Source organism: Sesamum indicum, linkage group LG6 (assembly GCF_000512975.1).
Source record: "Sesamum indicum cultivar Zhongzhi No. 13 linkage group LG6, S_indicum_v1.0, whole genome shotgun sequence".
NCBI classification, from domain to species: domain Eukaryota; kingdom Viridiplantae; phylum Streptophyta; class Magnoliopsida; order Lamiales; family Pedaliaceae; genus Sesamum; species Sesamum indicum.
This window is the reverse complement of record NC_026150.1, coordinates 7,491,692-7,515,248: the sequence shown is the minus strand read 5'-3', so window position 1 is coordinate 7,515,248 and position 23,557 is coordinate 7,491,692. Positions and strand designations below refer to the sequence as shown.

Sequence of the window (23,557 nt, the reverse complement as noted above, 5' to 3'; positions counted from 1 at the left end):
CTTTCAAAATCCTTGGTAATCCTAACTCTCTTACTTCGTCTAGGTTCATCTGACTCCTCATGAGTCTGATTAGACCTTCTAGGACTAACCCCCCATATTTGACATCTTTTCCACATGTTCAGGAATAGATGTAGAGGCAAGTGAATCATCAAGCTGAACATTTGAAGGTATTCCTGTTTTTAAAGGAAATATATCTTTTAGAAATACAGCATCACGAAATTCGACTATTGTGTTGACCTCAATGCATGGAATTTCTGATATAATAACTAGAAATCTTATGACATAACTTGCCTCCACATAGCCCAAGAACATAGCATCGACAGTCTTAGGACCCAATTTCTTTTGTTTGTGTTCTGGGACTAGCACTTTTGCTAGCTAACCCCACACTTGAAAGTATTTGAGGCTTGGTTTCCTACCTTTCCACAGCTCGAAAGGAGTACACGTATTGTGTTTCAAAGGGACTCTATTTAGAATATGGCAAGCCGTATTCAAAGCTTCTCCCCACAAATACTTTGGTAACCCGATGGTTAGTAGGAGACTGTTAATCATGTCTTTGAATGTTCTATTCTTTTGTTCAGCCATTCCATTATACGAAGGGGAATATGGAGGAGTCTCTTCATGAACAATGTCAAGAGTTTGACAATATTCATTGAACTTACTCGACTTATACTCTCTTCCTCTATCAGACCTTAGTCTTTTAAGTTTCTTACCAGTTTGGGTTTCTGCTTCATTTTTAAACAAAATAAATTTATCTAAGGCTTTATCCTTATTTTTCATGAGAAACACATAACTGTAGCTACTGCAATCATCTATAAAGGTGATAAAATATCGTTTGTGGTCCCTGGTCAAAACTCCATTGAACTCATAAATATCTGTGTGAACTAAACCAAGTATTTCTGAATCCCTTTCAATTGACTGATAGGGTTTTCTAACTTGTTTAGCTTCTACACAAACTTGGCATTTGTGATTTCATTCAATATTTTGACTAGGAATTAAATTAAAATTCATCATTCGTTTGATTGAATGAAATTTAAATGACCTAACCTACTATGACACAGAGTAGAAGATTCCACATTCAATATAATAGAATCCAGAAATATCAATAAATTTTATTATTTTCAACTCGAACATTGAACAAGCCATTGTCTAAATAGCCTTTATCGACAAAAATACCAAATTGTTGAATTATAACTTTATTAAAGTTAAAGACTAATTCATATCCCTCCCTAACTATTATAGAACCAGTAATGATGTTTCTTCTAACAGTGAGTACATGATGAACTCGTTTTAGCGACAGAATGCGCCCTGAAGAAAACTTCAAGTCCACGCTTCCTATCCCAAGTACTTTAGTTGTACTGGAGTTCCCCATGCTTACCGTTCTTCCACTGATGGCCTAATAAGACACAAAGAGAGATTTATCAGCATAAATGTGCACATTCAATCCAGTGTCAATCAACTAATCATACAGTTCGTAAATAGTCAGGAGTTCGGGTTGTACAGATACATACTTGCCAGTTGCTCCTGAGGTACTAGCACCGCTAGAACCTCCCACAACCATGTTGACAGTTGTTTGCCCAATGTTCGCCTTTTTATTAGGACAAAGTTTGGCCCAATGCCCAACCTGCCCACAGTTTCAACATGGTTTGTTTGCTTTTGATTTCTTATTTTGGAGGCCTTGCTTTTATTGATGGATTTCGAGTTCGAATTAATCTTATTCACTTTATGTTTCCCCACTATAAGATTGGCCCTAGGTTGATGTACAACAGGCATCTTGCGGGTTTGATTTCTATGTTTTTTTCTCAATACTGATAGAAATCATAAGTAAGAAATAACATATTGACACAATCTCTTTTTTTTTTCTCAAGGGTTTGCCATTTATTGTTAATTTTATTGGAGATTCTGTTACATTTAACCCTTAGGCTATATTTAGATTGCTAGATTTGGATTTGAAAGAAGAATTTGGATAAATGATTTCAAATAACTTCATATCAAAAGAATTTAATATCTATTAATATTTAGTAGAACATAGTTCAAAATTAAAATCGAAAAATTTGATATTCTTCAAATTTAAAATTATTTTTATTCAAATAAACAAAAAACATATTAATAGGAATTCGAAATCTGTACCTTCAAATCCATGAGACGTGACCTTAGAACAAAGAAAGGAAAAGTGAGAAGTTATGTTTGGAGCAACATAAATTTGACTTAGTCTGATACAGCTCTTCTTCAAGATGTATCTTATACGTCCAATAACAGCTTCGTGTGTAAGCTGCAAGAAATAAACTTAACCAAACGCATCCCCATCTGCATTTCTTGAAGTCTTCCTAATTAAGTATCCATTAATCCACCAAAATCAAATTAAAAATGACTGAGTTGTGAGGCACACTGAACAACCCGTTTATAAAGGTCATCTGCATTGTCCTTCACTTCCAACAACAACAACAATAATTTTCACAAACAAAACACACATACACACACACACACTATATTTATATATATATATATAGAGAGAGAGACAGAGACAGAGACAGAGAGATGGCTGCATGGGTTCGAGTCTTGCTGCTGTTTACATGCTTGCTGCCGGGGATGGTGGAGTCCGACCTCCGTCGTTATAAGTTCAATGTACGTATAAAGATATGGATTAATATCATCATGTCTATATGTAAGTATTATGCATAAGATATATATGAAATCATTCTAATATCTTGCATGATGAATATGTTTATTGAAATTAATTTTATGACAAGTATCATTATAGGGTGAATTACATTTCTCGAGATTTGATTCAATTATACAAATAGTATTATAATATATATTAATGACGTTAATATAATTTTCATTATTCAAAAGATGTTTCGGGTTTTTAAACGAATATTACAAAAATTTTAGCAAGTACTTAATGGTAAAAACTTTATAATCTTAATATTTGTCTGCTTAAAGTATTTTATTTTATAGTATCTTATTATGAATTACTAACAGTGCCCTTAAATTTTCATCAGAAAAAGTTAACTTGAAGAATTAAAGGGGAACATAAGTTAAAAATTATGGACTATAAAGTCAACGATTCAAATTATTAGGCATTAAAATCACTAGAAGAAAAGATTTTGTTGCCTATATTTTATTGGCAATGGGTTAAAAGTACTATTATTAATTAGGGTAAATTACAACGATTTTTCTTGAAATTTGGTATAATTATGAATATACCCTTGTTGTATAAAAAATTAACAATACTTCCTTAATTTTAATGGTCGTCTAACAATTAGCTCAATCCGTTAGATTTCCATTCATTTTTATAGTAAACCGACAAAAAACGCTCTTATGGATTAAAAATTATAATTTTATTTAGTTTTTCAAAAATATTTTTTTATGGACTAAGTGGATAATTTTTTTTATAATTTTTAAAAATTTTCATCCATTTTTTTTATAAGTTTTAATTTTAAAAAAAAAAATATAGTAAAGGGCAAAACTGATAATTTTATATCTCCATCCAAGGATTACATAATTTCATCAAACATCAGGCGGTATGTGTAATTTTTCAAACAACGAGGGGGTATTCGTAATTAGACCAAACATTAGGGGAGGTCATTGTAAGTTACCTTATTAATTATAGTTCTTAGTTTATCTATCATGACAAAAATATTTGTCATAATTATTTAAAATATTTTAGCTAAACTCGCGAAAATTACGGCCAACAAAGAATGTGTAGCTCTGGTCCATAACTATTTGTTATGACTATTTATTTTTAACCATGACAATTAATTATGGTTAAGTGTTATAGACAAAATTATATTTTTGATCCTATAATTTTAGGTTATTAGTACTTTTGGTCCTATAACTTATTCTATTCACACATGTAGACCTTTTTATATGAATTTAGTTCTGAACATCTTACACTTGATCTTTTTTTGACAAATTTAGTCCTGTGTCGGCAATTTTGATCCCCTTTACACTATAATAGATCTCATTTTTTGTCCTGTAACTATGAGCTAATCGTTGGGACCAAAAAGTTAATAGAGGACTAAATTTGCCCAAAAAAAAAAGATTAAATATGAGATATTTAGGACTAAATTTATAAAATAATAATAATAATAATAAATAAATGCGCAAATAAAGTAAATTACAGGATAAGAATCCCTAATGACCTAAAATTATAGGATCAAAATATAATTTTACCAATATTATACTTGTTGCAGTGAGTGGTAAAAATGACTTAGGCAAAATTGTAAAATTGGTCCCGTAAGTATAGGGGGTGGCAGAGTTGGGACCGTAACTACAGGACTGACAATTTTAGTCCTGTAAGTATTGATTTTTTTGGCAATTTTGGTCAAACCAAAATTGCCCAAAAATGCGACGGAGAGATTTGGGGCTTAGGGTTTCCGACGTCCATGTGCGCAATTTAAACACCTAAAAGCTTGCGTGGGTAATGTCGTGGCTTCTTCTTCCTCTCTCACTCTCTCAGTCATCCTCTCTCACTCCACCACCCCGCGCCATGCCTCCTCTCACCTCAAATCCGCTTCCTCTTCCGCAGCTGTTTCTGTTTCCCGCCGCCGCACCCGCCTCCCTGTCCGCGCCTCCACTGTCGTCGAGACCCTCGAGAAAACAACTGACACTGAGCTCCTTGAAAAATCCATCAACACTATTAGGTTCTTATCAATTGATGCTGTAGAGAAGGCCAATTCCGGCCACCCTGGTCTGCCTATGGGCTGCGCGCCGGTCACATATTGTACAAAGAGGTGATGAAGTACAATCCTAAGAATCCCTGTTAGTTTAACCGTGGCCGCTTTGTGCTCTCTGCTGGACATGGGTGTATGCTACAGTACGCACTTCTTCACCTAGCTGGATATGATGCCGTCAAGGTCGATTCTTTCTTTTATAATTTATTTCTCAACTCATTCAGGAAGGGATAAAGAGAAGGGGGTGAGAGGAGGCATGGCGGGGGGTAGTGGAGGGAGAGAGAATGGCCTGAGAGAGAGTGAGGGAGGAAGAAGAAGCCACGTCATTAGCCACATTATTGGCCACGCAAGCTCCTAGATGTTTAAGTTGCGCACGTGGACGTCGGAACCCTAAGCCCAAATCTCTCCGCCGCATTTTTGGGTATTTTGATCGGACGGACCAAAATTGCCAAAAAATCAATACTTATAGGATTAAAATTGCCATTCATGTAGTTACGGTCCCAATTTTTCCATCCCATACTTACGAGCAAATTACCTTATGATAAAAAAAAAAATAAAACAATTTATCAGTCCCTACTTTTTGAACTGAAGCAATTAAACTGCTTCATTTTAGAAAATATAGGAGAGTAAATAACTACATTTTAAAAAATACAGAAAGGCACGTAAATTGCTAAAAAAAAATTTCATATATGGATAATTTGCTCATTTAAAATATAGAAAAAAAAATGCAAGTAACCCCCTTGTGATATCGCAAATGTGCAAATTACCCCCTTATAAAAAAACAAATAGCGATTTACCTCCCTGTATTTTTTTTAAGATACAATAATTTACCTCCATATATTTACTAAAATGAAGCAGTTTACCTTCCTGTATAAGGAGATAACTTGCTTCATTTTAAAAAGTATAGGGGGTAAATTACTATATTTTTTTCATATGGAATAATATGCTTATTTTCAATATCACATAAAGGTAAATTGCTATTCACCCATTTAAAATATCACAGAATAATTGCTTGCATTTTACCCTTCAAATATATATAGTTTGAAAAATAATGTGTTGATCTGAGGTAGATTGTTTAAGGGTTGATGTTGTGAATGGAATGGTGACTGGTGCAGGTGGTGATGAGGAACAAATCAAGATTGTGCTCGAGCAAGCCAGTAGTGACTGTGAATGGGCGGTTCCCGGGTCCTAACATTTACGCTAGGGAAGACGACACTCTGCTCATCAAAGTCGTCAACCATGTCAACTACAATATCAGCATCCACTGGTCAGTTACTCCACATTTTTTATTCGTTTTCTGTAACCACTTCCTTGAAAATAAAATTTTACAAAACACTTCCTATCTATTTCTACCATATGTCATCGGTGAGGATCCTTTTGGTGTCGAAAATAATTTTGGTTTATATTTTTTTAAAAGGAATTAAATTAATTAACCATTTTTAACGTACCTAGTTTGTGTGGTTGTGCATTGTATATTATTTCATTACAAGATATATAACATTTAATCATGGTTAATTGTCATAGTTAATAATAAATAGCCATATCATTTAGTTATTAGCTACGACTGCACAACGGTTGTTAGCCGTGATTTTTGTGAAGGTGGCTAAAATATTTGTCATGGCTTAAATATTTTTACCACGGCTTTTAGTTGTAGCAAATAATTTTTCATTGTGGGAATAGCTAGTTTTTTGTATAGATTTTATTTAACCGTGGTTAATAATAGTTATTTTATTATATTTTTCTGGCCATAGTTATTAATATTGTAGCCAATAGTCATAATTAATATTTTTATTTTTTTATATAGTGTTATTAAATTCAATATCAAATTCACCCTCACTTTTATGAATTACTTTCTTTTTTTAATAATAAAAAAGAAAATACTATTTCTTTTATAATTTCATTTTTGTTCAAAATCAATGATAGGCATGGGATAAAGCAACTTGGGACAGGTTGGGCAGATGGACCGGCGTACATTACACAATGCCCAATTCAACCCGGGCAAAGCTACGTGTACAATTTCACAGTAAACGGGCAGAGGGGCACTTTTCTTTGGCACGCACACATCCTTTGGCTGAGAGCAACAGTTCACGGCGCCATCGTCGTCCTGCCCAAGCCCGGCGTTCCTTACCCCTTCCCCAAACCACATCAAGAGGCCGTCTTCATATTAGGTGAATCCCATGTTTATCCTGTTTGAAACTAACTTCATTTTTAAAAAATTGATGGGCAGAATGGGTAATATAAATGAAAATAATAGCGCTTGAATTATAATGTACAATCACAACATGGTTTTTTGACATAATTTAATTTCAACAGTGATCATTACAAAATGACGATATAATAAAATTAGAAAAAATTGCAAGCAATTCGCCTGTAATATTATAAATAAGTAAATTATCCCCTTATAGAAAAAAATTAGTAATTTACTTTCCTATATTTTACTAAATGAAGCAATTTACCCACTGTATTTTTTAAAGTGAAACAATTTACCTCTTTAGATAGAATTGTTATTTTTTTTTTTTCATATGGGGTAATGTGCTCATTTGTAATACCACAGATATGTAAATTCCATTGCATCTGCACAATCACAAGGTGAAAACGGGTACTTAGCTTAATCGATGAAATTGGGACTTCATTACTATGAGTTTATAAGTTCAAATTCCATAAATATAACGATATTCACCTACTTTAATAATCACTATTCATGAATCATAATCTTTTTATTAAATATTGGTAATTAATGTGTTGATTACTATACTTATTAATATTTAAAATCCATTAAAAGAAATTATAAGTAGATTAAGGTTGTCCAGACAATAACCAACATTCAATAATTTTAAGAAAAAAAATTAAATTTTGTGAAGTTTTGGGTATGATGCAGGTGAATGGTGGAAATCAGATGTTGAAGATGTGATAAATGAGGCCATGGATTTGGGGGTGGCACCTAATGTTTCAGATGCGCACACAATCAACGGCCATCCTGGACCCATCTCCAGTTGTGTTGGACAAGGTGACCCTATTTTACTTCTTTGTCGGATGAGATTCATGTGGGATAGATGATTTTATTTTTTTTAGACTGATTAAATTTATTACTAGTTTTTGCTAATTTAGTCCAAAGTTTACTTCGATGGATTAAAAATAGTGTTAATTATAGTTAGATCCCTCAAAAAATATAAAATTATACTTACATCCCTCAAGAATTCTTTGTTAACACATGACCCCTTTTTGTTAAAATTTGAACGAAAAATTATAATGTTAGTAAAAACAATTGCATAATGTTTAATTCAACCCCTCATATAACGTTTTTGTGTAATAATTTTGTAGTTGTGAAGGAAAAATGTAATGATATTAACCATACTATATATTACATTTATCCTTTTATAAGTACAAAAATGTACATGAAAATGTTAAATAAGGGGCAAAATAAAAAAATTACTAGTCTTTTTTGCTCACATCAGCATTTTTCATCCAAATATTAGTGAAAGTCGATCAGATATAAATAGGTTATAAAAACTTTTAAAACAGTTGGTCACGGATGATTTAGTCAAAATAGAACTAAATATATGTTAAAATTTATGAATATTTAATTCAATAAGTGCATTTTTCAGTAATTTTCGTGCCACTTCCAAATTTAAAAAGAAGAGTTATTGTTAATAGCAGCACTTTACACGCCCCGGTGAAATGGTATGGGCTGGAAAACCCCTCAACGTTTTAAAGAGCAACCCACCTCCCAAATTTAGGGTGAATAGCAATTTACTCTCGTATGATATTGTAAATCAGTAAATTATTTTCTATAAGAAAAATAAAAATTTATTTTCTTATATTTTTTTAAAATAAAGCGATTTACCTCCCTGTCTAATGAGGTTAATGTTTTATTTTAAAAAAGCACAGGGAGGTAAATTGCTATTTCTTTTTCTTCATAGGAGAATAATTTTGTTCTTTTGCAATATCATATGAGAGTTGCTTGCATTACCCCAACTTTATGAATTTTTAGATAAGAAGCTTAAAATTGGCAATTTATCAGTAAGTAAGGGGGGAAAATTAATTTTATTTTCTAAAAACTTTTTTTTTTAATTTTTAATTTTGCAATTTGGTTCCTCACATATAAATTTTAAAAAAATATATAACATTTTTAATAGAAGAATTTACAATAGGACAATTATTTAGATAATAACTTGATGAATGATATATAAATATAATAATTTTGTGAATTTGACGAACTTGAATTTTTCAAATAAAAGAGAACTTGAATAAATAATTTAGAGAAAAAAGTTTAAGGAATAAAATATAGAAAAAATATTAAAATAAAAAATCTTCTTAAATTAGAACATAATAACAAATTGAATATATTAGTTAAAATGTTGAATGATGGAATATAATTTCAAAAACTTTTTTGTTAACTTCTTTTGCAATCTTTGTTAATTTTTTTTCTTCAACTTTATTCAACATTTGTTTTTTTTTTATTTGAAAATTACAAGAAATCTTTTATATTTACAAAAGTTATGTTGATGTTTCATTGGTCAAGTTATTATTTAAATAATGCCTAATTATTAGTATTTTCTATTAAAAATAGTTATATTTTTTTAAAGAAATTATATGCAAGGGACGAAATTGCAATTGAAAATGAAAAGTAAGGGATTAAGATAATCTTTTGTAAAAAATGAAAATTTTTATAACGGTAATATGGGAAAATCATTAATTGAAAGGATTAATTTGAATTTTGAAGTGAATTGAAAAGACAAAAATCATTTTGAAGTTGAACCCAAATGTCGGGGACTAAAATGAATTTTACCCGTTAACAATTGCATTATGCATGAGTAAGGCCCGTAAAAGCTCAAGGCTCTCGATCGGGCTGGGTTGTTTTTTCTTAATCCACTACTTTTTCAAGGGTTTAATGCTATTTTTTTAAGTAATATTGTGAATGAGCAAATTACTGTTCATGTAAAAAAATAGCAATTTATCCTCCTGTGCTTTTTAAAATGAAGCAATTAACTCCCTGTTTAAGGGGAGTAAATTGCTGCATTTTAAAAAATATAATAACGTAAACTGTATTATTATTATATTTTTTTTTTATAAAGAGATAATTTATTCATTTGCAATATCATATGAAAGTTGCTCGTATTTTTTCTAATTTTTCAATAAACTTTTGAATGTGCATAAAAGGAGGGTTCGATCTGGGTGTGATGCCCGGGAAAACATACCTGCTGAGAGTCATCAACGCTGCACTAAACGAAGAGCTATTCTTCAAAATCGCGGGGCATAAGCTGCGCGTGGTGGAGATTGATGCCGCCTATGTCAAGCCTTTCGACACCGACACCCTTCTGATAGCTCCCGGCCAAACCACCAACGCCCTTCTCACCGCTGATCTCCCCATTGGCAGGTACTCACAACTTATTTCTTCTCATTCCCAAATCTCATAATATTTAATTTCTTCGTAATTTTAAATCACATATCTCATTTATTTTCATCTTTCCAATAATATTTTTAATAGAAAATTCGTAGTATTTTAGGAAATTTTCAATTTATGGTTGTAAAGAGAAAATATCAACCATAAATTTAAATAAGAATTGTTATTAAATGTAGATATTATATAATGAGTATTAGTTCTAGATAAGATTCAAATGGTTGTAAAATAAAAATACAAATAAAAAATTCAAAAAGAAAAAGTCGTGCGTGTGTTACACGCACAATGAATTTTGCACAATTTTAGGAATATACAAGTTAAATTGAACTTTTATTTTACATAGGAAGACTTTTTGCTCATTAAACATAACATATAGAATGGTAATGCATCAAGTTTGGGGTGGGTTTAACAAAACCCAGGACCCAAACCACAGGAAATTTTTTTGACCTAGTCTCGATTTGGAACTAAGACAGGGACCTAATAAGTTGGACCCGACAGACTCGATTAAATAAAAATATTAAAAAAATCTCTTTTTAAAAATAATACTATCAGAATTTTAAAGACATTAGACAATAATATTATTTAAAGGTTTTTATTTTTTTTATGAATGTGTACATGCATGTTCTAGATTTTAAAATATTAAAACTTTATATGCATTAACTTATATATTAAACCTATATAAATTATTTATATTATTTTTTTAATTTAAAATAATATAACTAAGTTTTAAAGGATCAGGTTAAGGTTAAGGTTAAGGTTAAGGCAAATGGAGCCCAAAACACTAAGATTCGACCCAAGACCACATGGGGACCCATTTAAGACTTTAAACCCATCCCAAATGGGGTGGGTCCAAGTTTCAAAACTAACCTGGATCCACTCCCATTCGTAATTACCTCTTTAATTTATTTTTTGGCTATTCGTGTTGACTTTTTATTCTTTTATCGCATTCTTTCACTTAGAGGATTCAAGTGTAGAATTCCTCTAAAGCTAGTCCATACCACACTGGGAAGATGAATCTAATTCTCTTGCTAGAAAGAATTAGATCCTATTGAAGAAATCAAAATCGTTTTGCACTATCAATTAATAAGCAAAATATCACTTTTGGTCCCACTAAATAGGCCCTTCTCACTTGTAGTTCCACGCTTTACGTGTTCAACACTTTTAGTCCCAATTTTTTTTAACACAAATGGTCCTATTCCGTTAACAACTAACGGAAACGGCACGTGACAAGTCACATGCCGTTAGTCAACTGGGGCAAAATATTACTTTTGGTCCCACTAGATAGGGCCTTCTCACTTGCAGTCCCACGCTTTAAGTGTTCAACACCTTTAGTCCCAAAATTCTATTTTTTTTAATATTAATGATCATGTTCTGTTAACAACTAATGGAAAAGGCACGTGGCTTGGCAGCTAGGGAAAAAAACATAAGACTATGCTTGTATTTAGTTTTTGGAGGAAAAAAAAGACGCCAAAAAAATATTGTTTTACTATTTATATATGTAAATAACCCACAAACACCACACAATATTTTTATCTTTTTTTCATCACTTAATCTTGAGAGCAATAGGCTAAAAGATATCACAAACATCTCAAAATACTTCAAATATTTTGTGATATTTTAAGGAACAAAATGTTGCAAGGTACTGTAAGACTTTTGGGGGATGTTTTGGTATATTTTGGGTTTGTAAAGTGGTAGTACTTGGCATATTTTAAGCATGCAAAGCTGCACTTTAGAACACAGTTCATTAATGATCAAAATCAGTGGATTTCATTATATTTTCTGTTTTTTTGCAATTTAGTGCTTTTGTGCAATTTTAGTTTTCATTTTTATTACTTTTAGGATTTATGCTTACACATTTAAACACGACATAAACTATAATTACTTGCAAAAAAGGCATATCCATTAGTCCTTTTACACATAATTCATCATTACTAAAAGGTCATCTAGTAATGTATAAGAACATCTTTTTACACATAATTCATCATTACAATAGCATTCAATATTTGAAGTATTTTGGGATGTTTGTGACATCTTTTGGCCTATTGCTCTCAAGATTAAGTGATGAAAAAAAGATGAAAATGTTGTGTGGTGTTTGTGGGTTATTTGCATATATAAATAGAAAAAAAAATACTTTTTTGGCGTCTTTTTTTTTCTCCAAAAACTGAACACAAGCCTGGTCTTTGTTTCTTTTGCCAGCTGCCAGTTGACTAACAGCACGTGACAACTCACATACTGTTTTCGTTAATTGTTAACGGATTCATGACTATTTCTATTAAAAAAATAGGACTTTGGGACTAAAGGTGTTGAACACGTAAAGCGTGGGACTGCAAGTAAGAAGGGCCCTATCTAGTGGGACCAAAAGTGATATTTTGCCCCAGTTGACTAACGGCACGTGACGTTTTCGTTAGTTGTTAACGGAATAAGACCATTTCTGTTAAAAGAAAATGGCATTTTGGGACTAAGGGTGTTGAACACGTAAAGCGTTGGACTGCAAGTGAGAAGGGTCCTATCTAGTGGGACCAAAAATGATATTTTGCCCAATTAATATAAACTGATGCGTACTAGAAATTCGGCCACACCATAATGGTTGAAAAATCTTCAAGCAAATCTTAAGATTATCAGAGAACTAGCCCTGTAAAACAGAGGTTAGCATTCCAATGCTTAAGTCAGTAATGAATTAGAGAAGAAATAAAAGGAAAACTTGAATTAAAGTGAGAATAATGGTAAAATATGATTAAGGATGATCAATATTTACGTGGAGTGCAAATTATAAGCTTCAAATATCCTGAAAATTGAGCGAGAATGGTCCAAAAAAGTGAGAGTTTGAGAATAAGTGTTTTGTTATCATAAACCTGCACAAGACATCTATTTATAGACTTGTACAGAGTTGGGTACAGGACAATTACTAAGTTCCATACGCCATTACAAATCTCTTTGAGATGATTGTTATCTAAAACAAACCGTTTGAAATTTGGATAAACATTAACTGAGATACGTGAACTGGACTGAACTCTCCCATATCTGCCTGAAAATTCTGGAATTGGTTACTTGTTGATTTCCAACTCATTTTTCACCAATTTACTTGAAACCAGCTGGAGATATTTTAGTATGATATGTACAAATATGTTAACAAGTTATATGATATGTCCTCCCAACTGTATGGTGACGTGTTCGGCTAAAATGAGCTTATTTCTTGAACCTGCCAGTTCAGTAAAGTAGCAGATACGCCTATGGGCCTATCTTCCCTATTGACGGGTTTTATCTTTCCTGCTGGTGAGCCAGTTGGGCTCTTAGCCAGCTGGGCTAATACGTCTAATTTGTGGACTTGGCCAATAATTTTAGGGGGCATCATAAACGATTTCTTCTTATTCTTAACTTGATATGCTACAAGAAGAACTCAAAACGAAAGAGAAAAAGGGTAGAAATTCGTGGCTATGACTGTTTTCATGAGAGAGCAGACTGAAAAAGATGAGGATAAAGGATTTTGTGTGATAGCCTTTTTATGTGTTCATAAGACCTAGTCTGTTGAACTTCTACACAAGCTCCACAAAACATGTACTAATTATGCATAATTAGCCTATTTAACCAAGTGGGTCTCTCCCAAAGAGCCCACTCCACACCTCTTTTTAGAAAATGTGTCCTACACTTGATCTTATCCAAATTCGGCTTGGGTTTAAATATTTGGACAAGGCTTGTTATAATTTGTCCCATAAATTAAATCAATCTTAATAATAATTTATTGGCTTTATTACTTAATTCAATTAAATAAAAATACTCAATAGAAAATTCATGCAAATACTTAATCTAATTAAATATACACAAACCCAAAATATGCTTAAATAATAAATTCAATTTATTAGTCGAGCACAAATATTTTATTGGTCCAACTAATTAATTTAAGCCCGTCTCCACTAATTAATAAATCCAATCCATTAATTAGACACGCTCATCTAATAATTAATTAGTTCAATAGATTAATTAGCCCAAGCTCTTTTAAATTAGTCCTATTAATTTAAAAAACTAACCTCAAAATTTAATTAATCCAATCAATTAAATTCTTGGGCCATCCATTAAGTGGATTGTTCCAAATAAATAATTCAATCATTTATTTTTCTCTGTGAATTAATTTAACCCAATTAAATTAATTCGTTTCTTCCAGAATTAATTTCATCACTTTCATAATGATTTGTGTGACACTCTTTAGGGTTATCCTCAATTCGACTTGGGCTCCTGACCAATAAAATTAATTAAATCTAATTTAATTAATTATTTTCAATTATCCCATAGCAAAAGATGCTCGTTGTCATGGGTGACCATCCAGCAATAGTTCATGGCACTAGAGACTAGGTGAAAGTATGGTCCTTCGGTTGACTGTCTCCTAACCTTAGTTTAGGGTATGATATTGAGCGTCGATTTTCATCCTTGACCAGACAACTATACTTCATACTCAAGGTGTGTTTACTCTATTGATCCGATTTAGGGAACCTATTCTTAATTGATCAAATTACTTTGGCTAAAGACTTTGAGAATTTAAACCATCTTAGAGCGCATAGGTGAACTACTATCGAATACTGACAGGGGAGAGGTTCCCTCTTGAAATGCATTGTCCTAAATACATTCGCCAACTGCACTAGACAAGGTTTATAATGACCATATCTTGCGGCACAGTCATTGCTCGTCAGATCCAAGATATAGTTTTTGTATGCACGTGACAGACATGATTCCTCAAGTCCTAGGACTAATCTCGTACTATCAGAATCAGGAATTCCAGTCATACCTACAAAGCCTTCAAAACTTTCATATGACGATTCCCAAGAGTCAGTTCAGTCAGTCGATTACCTTCCCAACCAACTCACCCACTAAAATTACATAGACAACCTATATCTCCTGCAGATGAAACACGGCACCGCATTACTTAGCACAATTCTCTATACCCTCGATCCCCTATCTCGAAGTCCTATACTTAGAATATTTTTTACCGACTCGTAGAAGTTGGTTTCATAGCTGTCAACCAATGCGCAACCCAACTTCATGAGTTTAGTCTTTCAATATATGGACACTTATTGTGACATTGAAATACTGTTCAATGTAAGTAGTAAACACAACAAAAACATGAGCCAATAATAAATATTTATTTTATTTATCTAATCAATATTAATTTAATAAAATTGACGAATAGATCCCAAAACAATCAATCCAATTTACTTTTCTAATCACCGATTTTAACACCTCCAATTATTTTAATGTCCCCACCCCCAAAATAATGTGATAATGTGAATCCAACTGACTTAGTCTATCAATACAAAATTTTGTCCTACCATCTCAAACTTTCACTTTTAGATCCATCCTTAGTCATATTTTCCCGTAACAAATGCATAATTGTGGTCAATATTATAAACTTTTGGATTAGTTGGTCTGATAGTGGTTGATGTTAATTAACTTATTATGATGTTCAAGTGGTACTCAATATAGTATTGGTTGAACGTGGCACATTCATATATATACATAAAAAAAATCACAATAATTGAATATTATTTAATAAAAAAATTATCGTAAAAAAAAGTTATAATACAAAAATAATTATGATAAAAAATAAATACTTATAAAAGACAATATTTGAATTAAATAAGAGAAATACAAAGAAGTATTAAATAAAAATAAATAACTATTTAAAAACATTTTACCACTTATACATATGAGGTATGTGGAGTTAGTGAGTAAAAAAAATAAAAAAAATCATACAAAAAGATAAAAGAGATATAAAAAAAGTGCTCTTCCTTAATATTTAATAAAAATTAGAAATAATGGAGACTGAGTTTGGGGTTTTGGGGGGTGGGGGGTAGTATTGGGCCATGTCTCCAATTGTTTTAATTCTCTTGTTGATAACGTATATCTAAAGTAGCTAAGCCCAATATGCCAATATAAAGATTTAAAGGCCTTCAATTTATTAAAATGGATTAGTGACCCAAATAAATTAAAGTAAAAGAATATGAAAATGCAAAATATGAAATGTAAGAAGCTTAAGAATTTAGGAAAAAAATGCAATTTAGCTCCATGTAATATTATAAATGTGTAAATTAACTCTCTATAATTTTTTTGAGCAATTTATCCCGCAATATTTTTTAATATACAATAATTTTATATGTATTTTTTTTAAAATTAAACATTTTACCTCTCTAGATAGGGGTAAATTGCTTTATTTTAAAAAATATAAGGAAATAAATTACTATTTTTTTAGATAGGGAGGCAAGTTACTCTATTTTATAGAATATAGGGAGGTAAATTAATAATCTTTTTTTATAGAAGAATAATTTGCCCATTTGCAATATCCCAAGAAGGTAAATTACATTAAACCCTTTATTTATATGAAATAAAATCTAACAATGTATAAATAAGAATAAAAATATTATTTTATAATTAAAAAAGATAAAAAATTAAAAAATGACGCGTGTGATACAAATATGACATGGAGAGGATATTTTGCTATATTTTTAAAAATTATACAAAAATTTTAGTATTTTATTTTTCATAGGAATACTTCAAACATTTTCACTAATATACGGGGCAAATTGCCCTTTACCTTAATATATTAAATGAGAACTAGTCGATTTTCCATGATAATACTTTACCAATTTTTCGACCCCTCAACCTTTCACGTGGGGAGTCATCCTCGGAAAATAATCCATTTTCTTGTTGTAATAAATGAAAAAATGAATATCTTAGTTTCTATTAAACAGTGATATATATAATATAAAATATAAATGATTGACAATAAATAGTGATTTTTGTCTTCCAAAAATACAACATTAAATATAAAATATTTATATATATACATATTTCTATATAAAAATATATATAAAAGATATATAATTTGACAATGAACAGTGATTTCTGTCTCTCAAATTCTAACATCAAACCTGCACCACTTATTTTAAAATATTTTAAATTACCCAAAAACACTAATCCGAACATAAAGTATTTTTTCCACATATTATTCAAGTTCCAACTCTTCATTCCATTCCTCTATATATAGGTACCAAGTTGTGGCCTCCCCATTCATGGACTCCCCCATCGACATCGACAACAGAACCGCCACCGCCACCTTGCACTACACAGGCACCCTCCCTTCCACTCCGGCGGTCCTCACTGATCCGCCCCAACGCCACCCAGAACCGCCACCGCCACCTTGCACTACACAGGCACCCTCCCTTCCACTCCGGCGGTCCTCACTGATCCGCCCTCGCGCAACGCCACCGCGACAGCCACCAAATTCGCACACTCCCTCCGCAGCCTGAACTCCGCCGAGTACCCATGCAGAGTCCCCCGCGAAGTCGACCATCACTTGCTTTTTGCCATAGGCCTCGGCCTCAACCGCTGCAGCACCTGCGCCAACGGATACCGTGTCGTCGCAGACATAAACAACGTGACGTTCGCCATGCCCAGCGTCTCCCTCCTCAACGCGCACTTCTTCAACATCCCCGGAGTCTTCACCGACGATTTTCCGGGCGACCCGCCTACCCCTTATGATTACACGGCGAGACGGGTGGTGAACATGGGGACGACGACGGGGACGAGGTTGTATAGAGTGAGGTATAATGCTAGCGTACAGGTGGTGTTGCAAGGGACGGGGATGATATTCCCTGAGAACCATCCGATTCATTTGCATGGTTTCAATTTCTTTGCGGTGGGAAAGGGATTGGGGAACTTCGATTCGGAGAAGGATACCCGCAGCTTCAATCTTGATGATCCTGTGGAGAGGAACACCATAGTGGTGCCATCTGGAGGATGGGTTGCTATTCGATTCATAGCTGATAATCCAGGTAAGTTCTTGTGATTTTTATTGGGTTTTAATGCAATTTACGTCCTGTGCAACCCTAAATATTTATTAAAAGAATAAATAAAAGGAAAAATTCTTGTGAAAAAATTTATATAAAAATCCCGTTGTGGTAAAAAGAGAGAAGCGAAATATCTCCTCACCCGAAGGTTCGTTTTGCTCTTTTCTTGTTTTACTAGGTGATTTTATTTTTCATATAATTATTTTTTAATTTTAAAATTTCTTAGGAGATAAATTGCATATAACTTTTTTGTTGTATATATATATATATATATATTTTAAGGAACTGCGACAAAATTATCATTATATATAAATAATACAAATATTCACATAAATATTAATTTGCTGTGATTAATTGTTGTCTACTTGCCACGAAATAGACAGTCGGAATGCTGAACTCACCATTTTTGGGGTATTGTCAAATGATTCGATCACAACATGAGTTTTGAGCATGTGGTATCGACAAATACAATTAACAACATAACCATATCTACACATATATTAAATGGTAAAATTATAATTTTGATCCCATAATTTTAAGAAATGATATTGTGAGAGCATTCAAATATATTGAGGTGGTAGATTAATTTATCAATAACGTTCCAATTTTGTAATTTTAGTCCATTGACCATGTTGATGCTCAAAGTTGAGGATTTTGCCATTTTAGAAAGAAAATCTTGCTTGCTTCTGAAATTCGGTACTCATCAAATTTGTAGGACCAATTAATTATTTTCATCACTTCTTAATTTATAGAATTAAAATTAAAAAAATTAGAATTAATGTGCATGGTTGATAAACTTTCATTTTTAGTTCATTTAAACTGAGAGATGGTGTCAATTATAATCCTTTAGCTGAGCATCAATTTTAGACATCAAATAAACACGTGGCTGTCGAACAATGATGTTTTAAGAATACCATCCTCTTAAATTATAAATGAAAAAAATAAAATTTTGCATATATTAAATAATAGCTACTACCCATTTTCAGATATTAAAAAAACTTAAATATTTCAGAGTTTGACGTGGTAAAATGAAGTGCAAAATGGATATATAAATGTGTGCGTATATTTTATTCTATATACACTAGACTTTATTTTTCTAACTTTTGCAATTATGTGATTTATAGGGGTGTGGTTTTTGCACTGCCACTTAGAAGTACACACTTCATGGGGACTCAAGATGGCATTTATTGTGGAAAATGGGAAAGGCCCCAACCAATCTCTTCTACCACCTCCCAATGATTTGCCAAAATGCTGAATTTTCACATCTTATCTCTCTCTCTCTCTCTCTCTAAATATATATATATGTACGTATATATTAGGGTTCTTGTTAGAGTATATTGCTTCAACTGCGGATGAGAGAAGTGGTATTTCTGGAGCCCAATATAGAACCGGGTCAAACCGGGCCGAAGGAACCAAAGATGTGCAAAGTTGGCCCAATTGATCATACTTGGATTGGAGTCTAGAGAGGTATTTTTGTGTATTTTACTGTGCAAAACTTACTTGTGTGGAAGTATTTTCTTTATTGTTATGTTTGGAGTGACAGATTTGGATTGAAGGATGTTAAGTCAATAAATTAAATTTATACCTTGTGACATGTGATGCATTTGAAATTTATTTAAGATGAACCCATCTAAAATTCTTACTTATTTATGCAACTAAGGTGTATCAATGTGTGTTATGTTACTTTAATATTAATTACTTATTTATTGTAATAGTAGTTGTTAGTTAATTATATCAATTTGTTGTTGATTATTAGAATATTAAATATTAATAATTAATATTAATGATATAATTATAATCATTTACTTAAAAAAGTCAACTTCAATTATAAGTTCATATCCGTAAAGATGCAAGGCCAAGTTTTAATTGATATGTATCTAACCTAATGTAAATTTATTGTAATATCAAGGGATAATTATATTTTTCTCCAATAAAGTTTTGTATAGTTACACTTTTTTGTGATTTTGAAAATTACATTTAGTACCTCTAGGGTTTGCTTGCGTCTAATAAATAAGTCCATTCGTTAGTAAAAATTCAGTGAATTTGTTGATATTAACAAAAATATTGAATGAAACTTGATATTTACCTTCGATTAATTTATTACTGATTTATTGCAGGTCAAAGTTTTTTTTATGATCATACACCTTCACACCTCAATGCATGTGAGAAGGTGTATCTTTACCATTATGATAAAAAATTATTTGACCTGCAATAATCAATAATAAGTCTATCGGGATAAATATAGTTTTTTTTGTTAATATCAGTAAATTTGGTAAATTTTGACTAATGGAGGGATTATTTGTTAGATAGAGGCAAACCTCAGGAGTGTTAGATGTAATTTTTTAAACTACAAGAGTCTACGTGTAATTACATCAAACCTTAGGGAAGGAGAGTGTAGTTATCCCTAATATTAATGTATTATAGTGTCTGATATTGATCGAATCAATATTTATAATATATTAATATTAATGTAATATTTAATCATTATTTCTATATAAAAAGAGTTAATTATACTTAGACCCATCTTAAAAATGCTAAATTACATTTTCTTCCAATAGAAATTACTGTTATACCCCCTCAAAATATTCTCAATTCACACCCGACCCTCTTCTATTAGGATTTGGACGGTAAATGCTGATGTAAAAAATACATAAATTTCAATTTTTCTCTCATTTTGTTATGTATATTTTATATTTATAAAGGGATCAATATAATATGTATATATATATATATATGTGAAATAAGTTTAACATCATGATATAAAAATATTAAATGAGGGGTAAAACTGAAAATTTATATAATTTTTTTACTAATATTAATATTTTTTTAAATTGAAGAAAAAATAGTTTCATAAATCTTAGAGAAGATCTAACTGTAATTAACTAAAAGAAAACAAACAAAATTCATTTCTAGCTTCTCAAGCGCATTAAAATTAAGGTTGATGTAGAAACTTAATGGTGGATAAATTATCAACTTTTGAGCTTGAGATCAACTCATCTTTTATAATATTTAAAGCGTAAATTACATCTAGCTAGTTGGAAGTTTGATAGAATTATGAATAGTCCTCCTTTTTTGAGAAATTATATAGGAAACATATTTTAAGGTAAGTTTTAATTGTTGGAATGGGTGGTGAAAAGTTAATTTGATTGACTGTTTTCTATTAAATAATATTTATCAAAATAATATTGACCGAATTGACAAAAATAGTAAAAATTCATCAAGTTGGCATTGTATTTTATTGTCGACTTACATTGAAAAGAGTTTTCACGTCACAACAAAATTCCCATAGAATAAAAGGTTAAACACGTGAGGTTGGGCTACGCATAGGTTTCGCAACTATGAAACCAACTTCTAAGGATTGGTTTAAATGTTCCAAGTTGAGGAGTTAGAGACAGGGCATCGAGGGTCATATAGAGACTTGCACTAAGTACTGCAACCGTATTTCCTAAGCAAGAGACGTAGGTCGTCTCCGTAGTTTAGTGAGTTAGTTGGCTAGGTAGTCAGCTGACTGAACTGTCTCACGGGAATAGTCATATAAAAACTTTGAGGGCTTGATCGGTATGACTAGGATTTTTTATTTCGATAATACGAGACTAGTTCTTAAACTTAAATAATCATAACAGTCGTGTGTATACGAAGCCGTATCTTGGATATGGTGACCGGTGGCTGTATTGTTAGGCATAATCTTCATAAGTCTCATCCGATGCAGTCGGAGTAAGGTAAATCCAAGATAGAATTTGTCCCTTGTCAGTATATTACAATAGTGTCTCCTATACGCTCTGAGACCCCTTTATGACCCACAAATCCGTCGTCATGAAGACTGAATGAATGGGATAGGTCTCTCGGTTGAATAAGTGTGGTGAATGAGGACTCGAGTTAAAGTATAGATGTCTAGTCCAAGGATGGGAACCGATGCCCAAATTCTACGCCCTAAACTAAGGCCGAAAGACGGTTAACAGTAGGACTATACTCGTATGAATTCAGAGCCTTAATGTTCACGACGCTATTCACCGATTCTTAACATTCACGACGCTATTCACCGAATCTCTAGTGACATGGACTGTTGCTAGATGGCCACCTATGATAACGGGTTATTTCTAGTTGTGGGATTTGAAAATAATTAATTAATTATGTTGGTCACACATGCCCAAATCTAGTTGAGGGTGAACCTATTAAACAATCTTTATCAAAATAATATTGAGATGATGGATGTGGTAAGATTTCATCAAGGGCATTCACTATGTTTGATTTTGTGTTTTAAGATGGGCCAAAACACCAAACCTTGTTTGGTTTTATGTCTGCACACCTTCACTAGGTGTGCAGTAATTTTTTTTTTTTTTTCTTTCTTCTCTTTTTCTTATTTTTGGAGTTCTTTTCTCTCTCTCTCTCTTCTTTCTTTTCTGTCATTGTCAGCTTTTTCTCTTTCTTTTCTTTCTTCTTTCTTCTCTCTCCTTTTTTAATTGTTTTTTTAATTATTTGTATTATATGTATTATATATTATTTAATATATAATATATGTGACATGTAATAAATAAGTAATACTAAAAAATAATTATTAACTTATGAAACCATTGATATTAAAGATATTTACTATCAATGCTACTTGGTTAAAATATTTAAAACTTTTCTACCAAACAAAAATATTGTAGCAGTTGCGTACACTACTGACAATATATCAGTATTATATACCTAATTCGTATTTTTATTACTTCAATTATCTATTAAAATTTATCAGTTCATATATAAAAGTCTAATGAATGTATTTTCAACATGTTATATAGTGCATTTAACGCTTGATTACAATATTTTTCAACTTAGACCATTTAAATCTTTTGTACTCATAATTTTTCCTATTTCAATGAAATATTTGAGAAATTTGAAAAATGAGGACAATATACCAGTAATACATACTTAATTCTAAATTTTTTTATTTAAATTTTATATATTATGTTTTTTCATTCCAAATATAAAGTCTAACAAAATCATTTTGGAGACAATACTACAATGTATTTAATTATGCATTAAAATTATAATTATTATTTAAAATATAAAAAGAACAGCCTCAATAAAACTTAACATAATTTAATTATGCATTAAAATTATAATTATTATTTAAAATATAAAAAGAACAGCCTCAATAAAAAAAGTTACTTAACATAAATATATATATTATATTTCACTAACAAACAAAATACTATATACATACACATATATATTACTAAATATATATATTAAAAGACATGATTTGACAATGAACTGTAACTCCTGTCTCCCAAATTCCAACATCAAACTTACACCACTTATTTTATAATATTTTATATTATATCAAAATACAAATTCAAACATACCATATATCTTAAAACACATATTTACTTATCTCTATTTTTCTCTCTCTATCTCCTAAACACCAAAACAAAAACACCCAAAATATTAATCCAAACATAATGATTATGTTTTATTGTGCTTTCCATTAAAGTTGAACGGGGTTTTCATGTCACAACAGAATGCCCACAGACCGAAAGGTTAAACCTGTGGAGTTGGGCTACGCATAAATTTGGCAACCATGAAACCAATTTCTAAGGGTAGGTCTAAAATGTTCCAAGTACAGGACTTCAATATAGTGCATCGGGAGCCTTATCTTTCACTAA

At 31.5% G+C, this 23,557-nt stretch overlaps 1 protein-coding gene across 1 annotated transcript; it reads left to right on the top strand.

Moving 5' to 3' along the window:
* Positions 2,438–19,534, top strand: LOC105164010 (laccase-4). Its single transcript, XM_011082553.2, has 8 exons — positions 2,438–2,622; positions 5,789–5,940; positions 6,597–6,841; positions 7,552–7,680; positions 9,834–10,050; positions 17,108–17,190; positions 17,274–17,894; positions 19,034–19,534. The coding sequence occupies exons 1-8, from the start codon at positions 2,536–2,538 to the stop codon at positions 19,162–19,164; spliced, it is 1,665 nt and encodes a 554-aa protein (XP_011080855.1). The 5' UTR covers positions 2,438–2,535; the 3' UTR covers positions 19,165–19,534.

Bases quoted from the DNA above. Each gene is read 5' to 3' on its own strand.
- LOC105164010 (XM_011082553.2), top strand. From the start codon at position 2,536: ATGGCTGCATGGGTTCGAGTCTTGCTGCTGTTTACATGCTTGCTGCCG. The intron at 6,842-7,551 runs GTGAATCCCATG...GGTATGATGCAG, and splicing joins AGAGGCCGTCTTCATATTAG to GTGAATGGTGGAAATCAGAT. The intron at 17,895-19,033 runs GTAAGTTCTTGT...TGTGATTTATAG, and splicing joins ATTCATAGCTGATAATCCAG to GGGTGTGGTTTTTGCACTGC.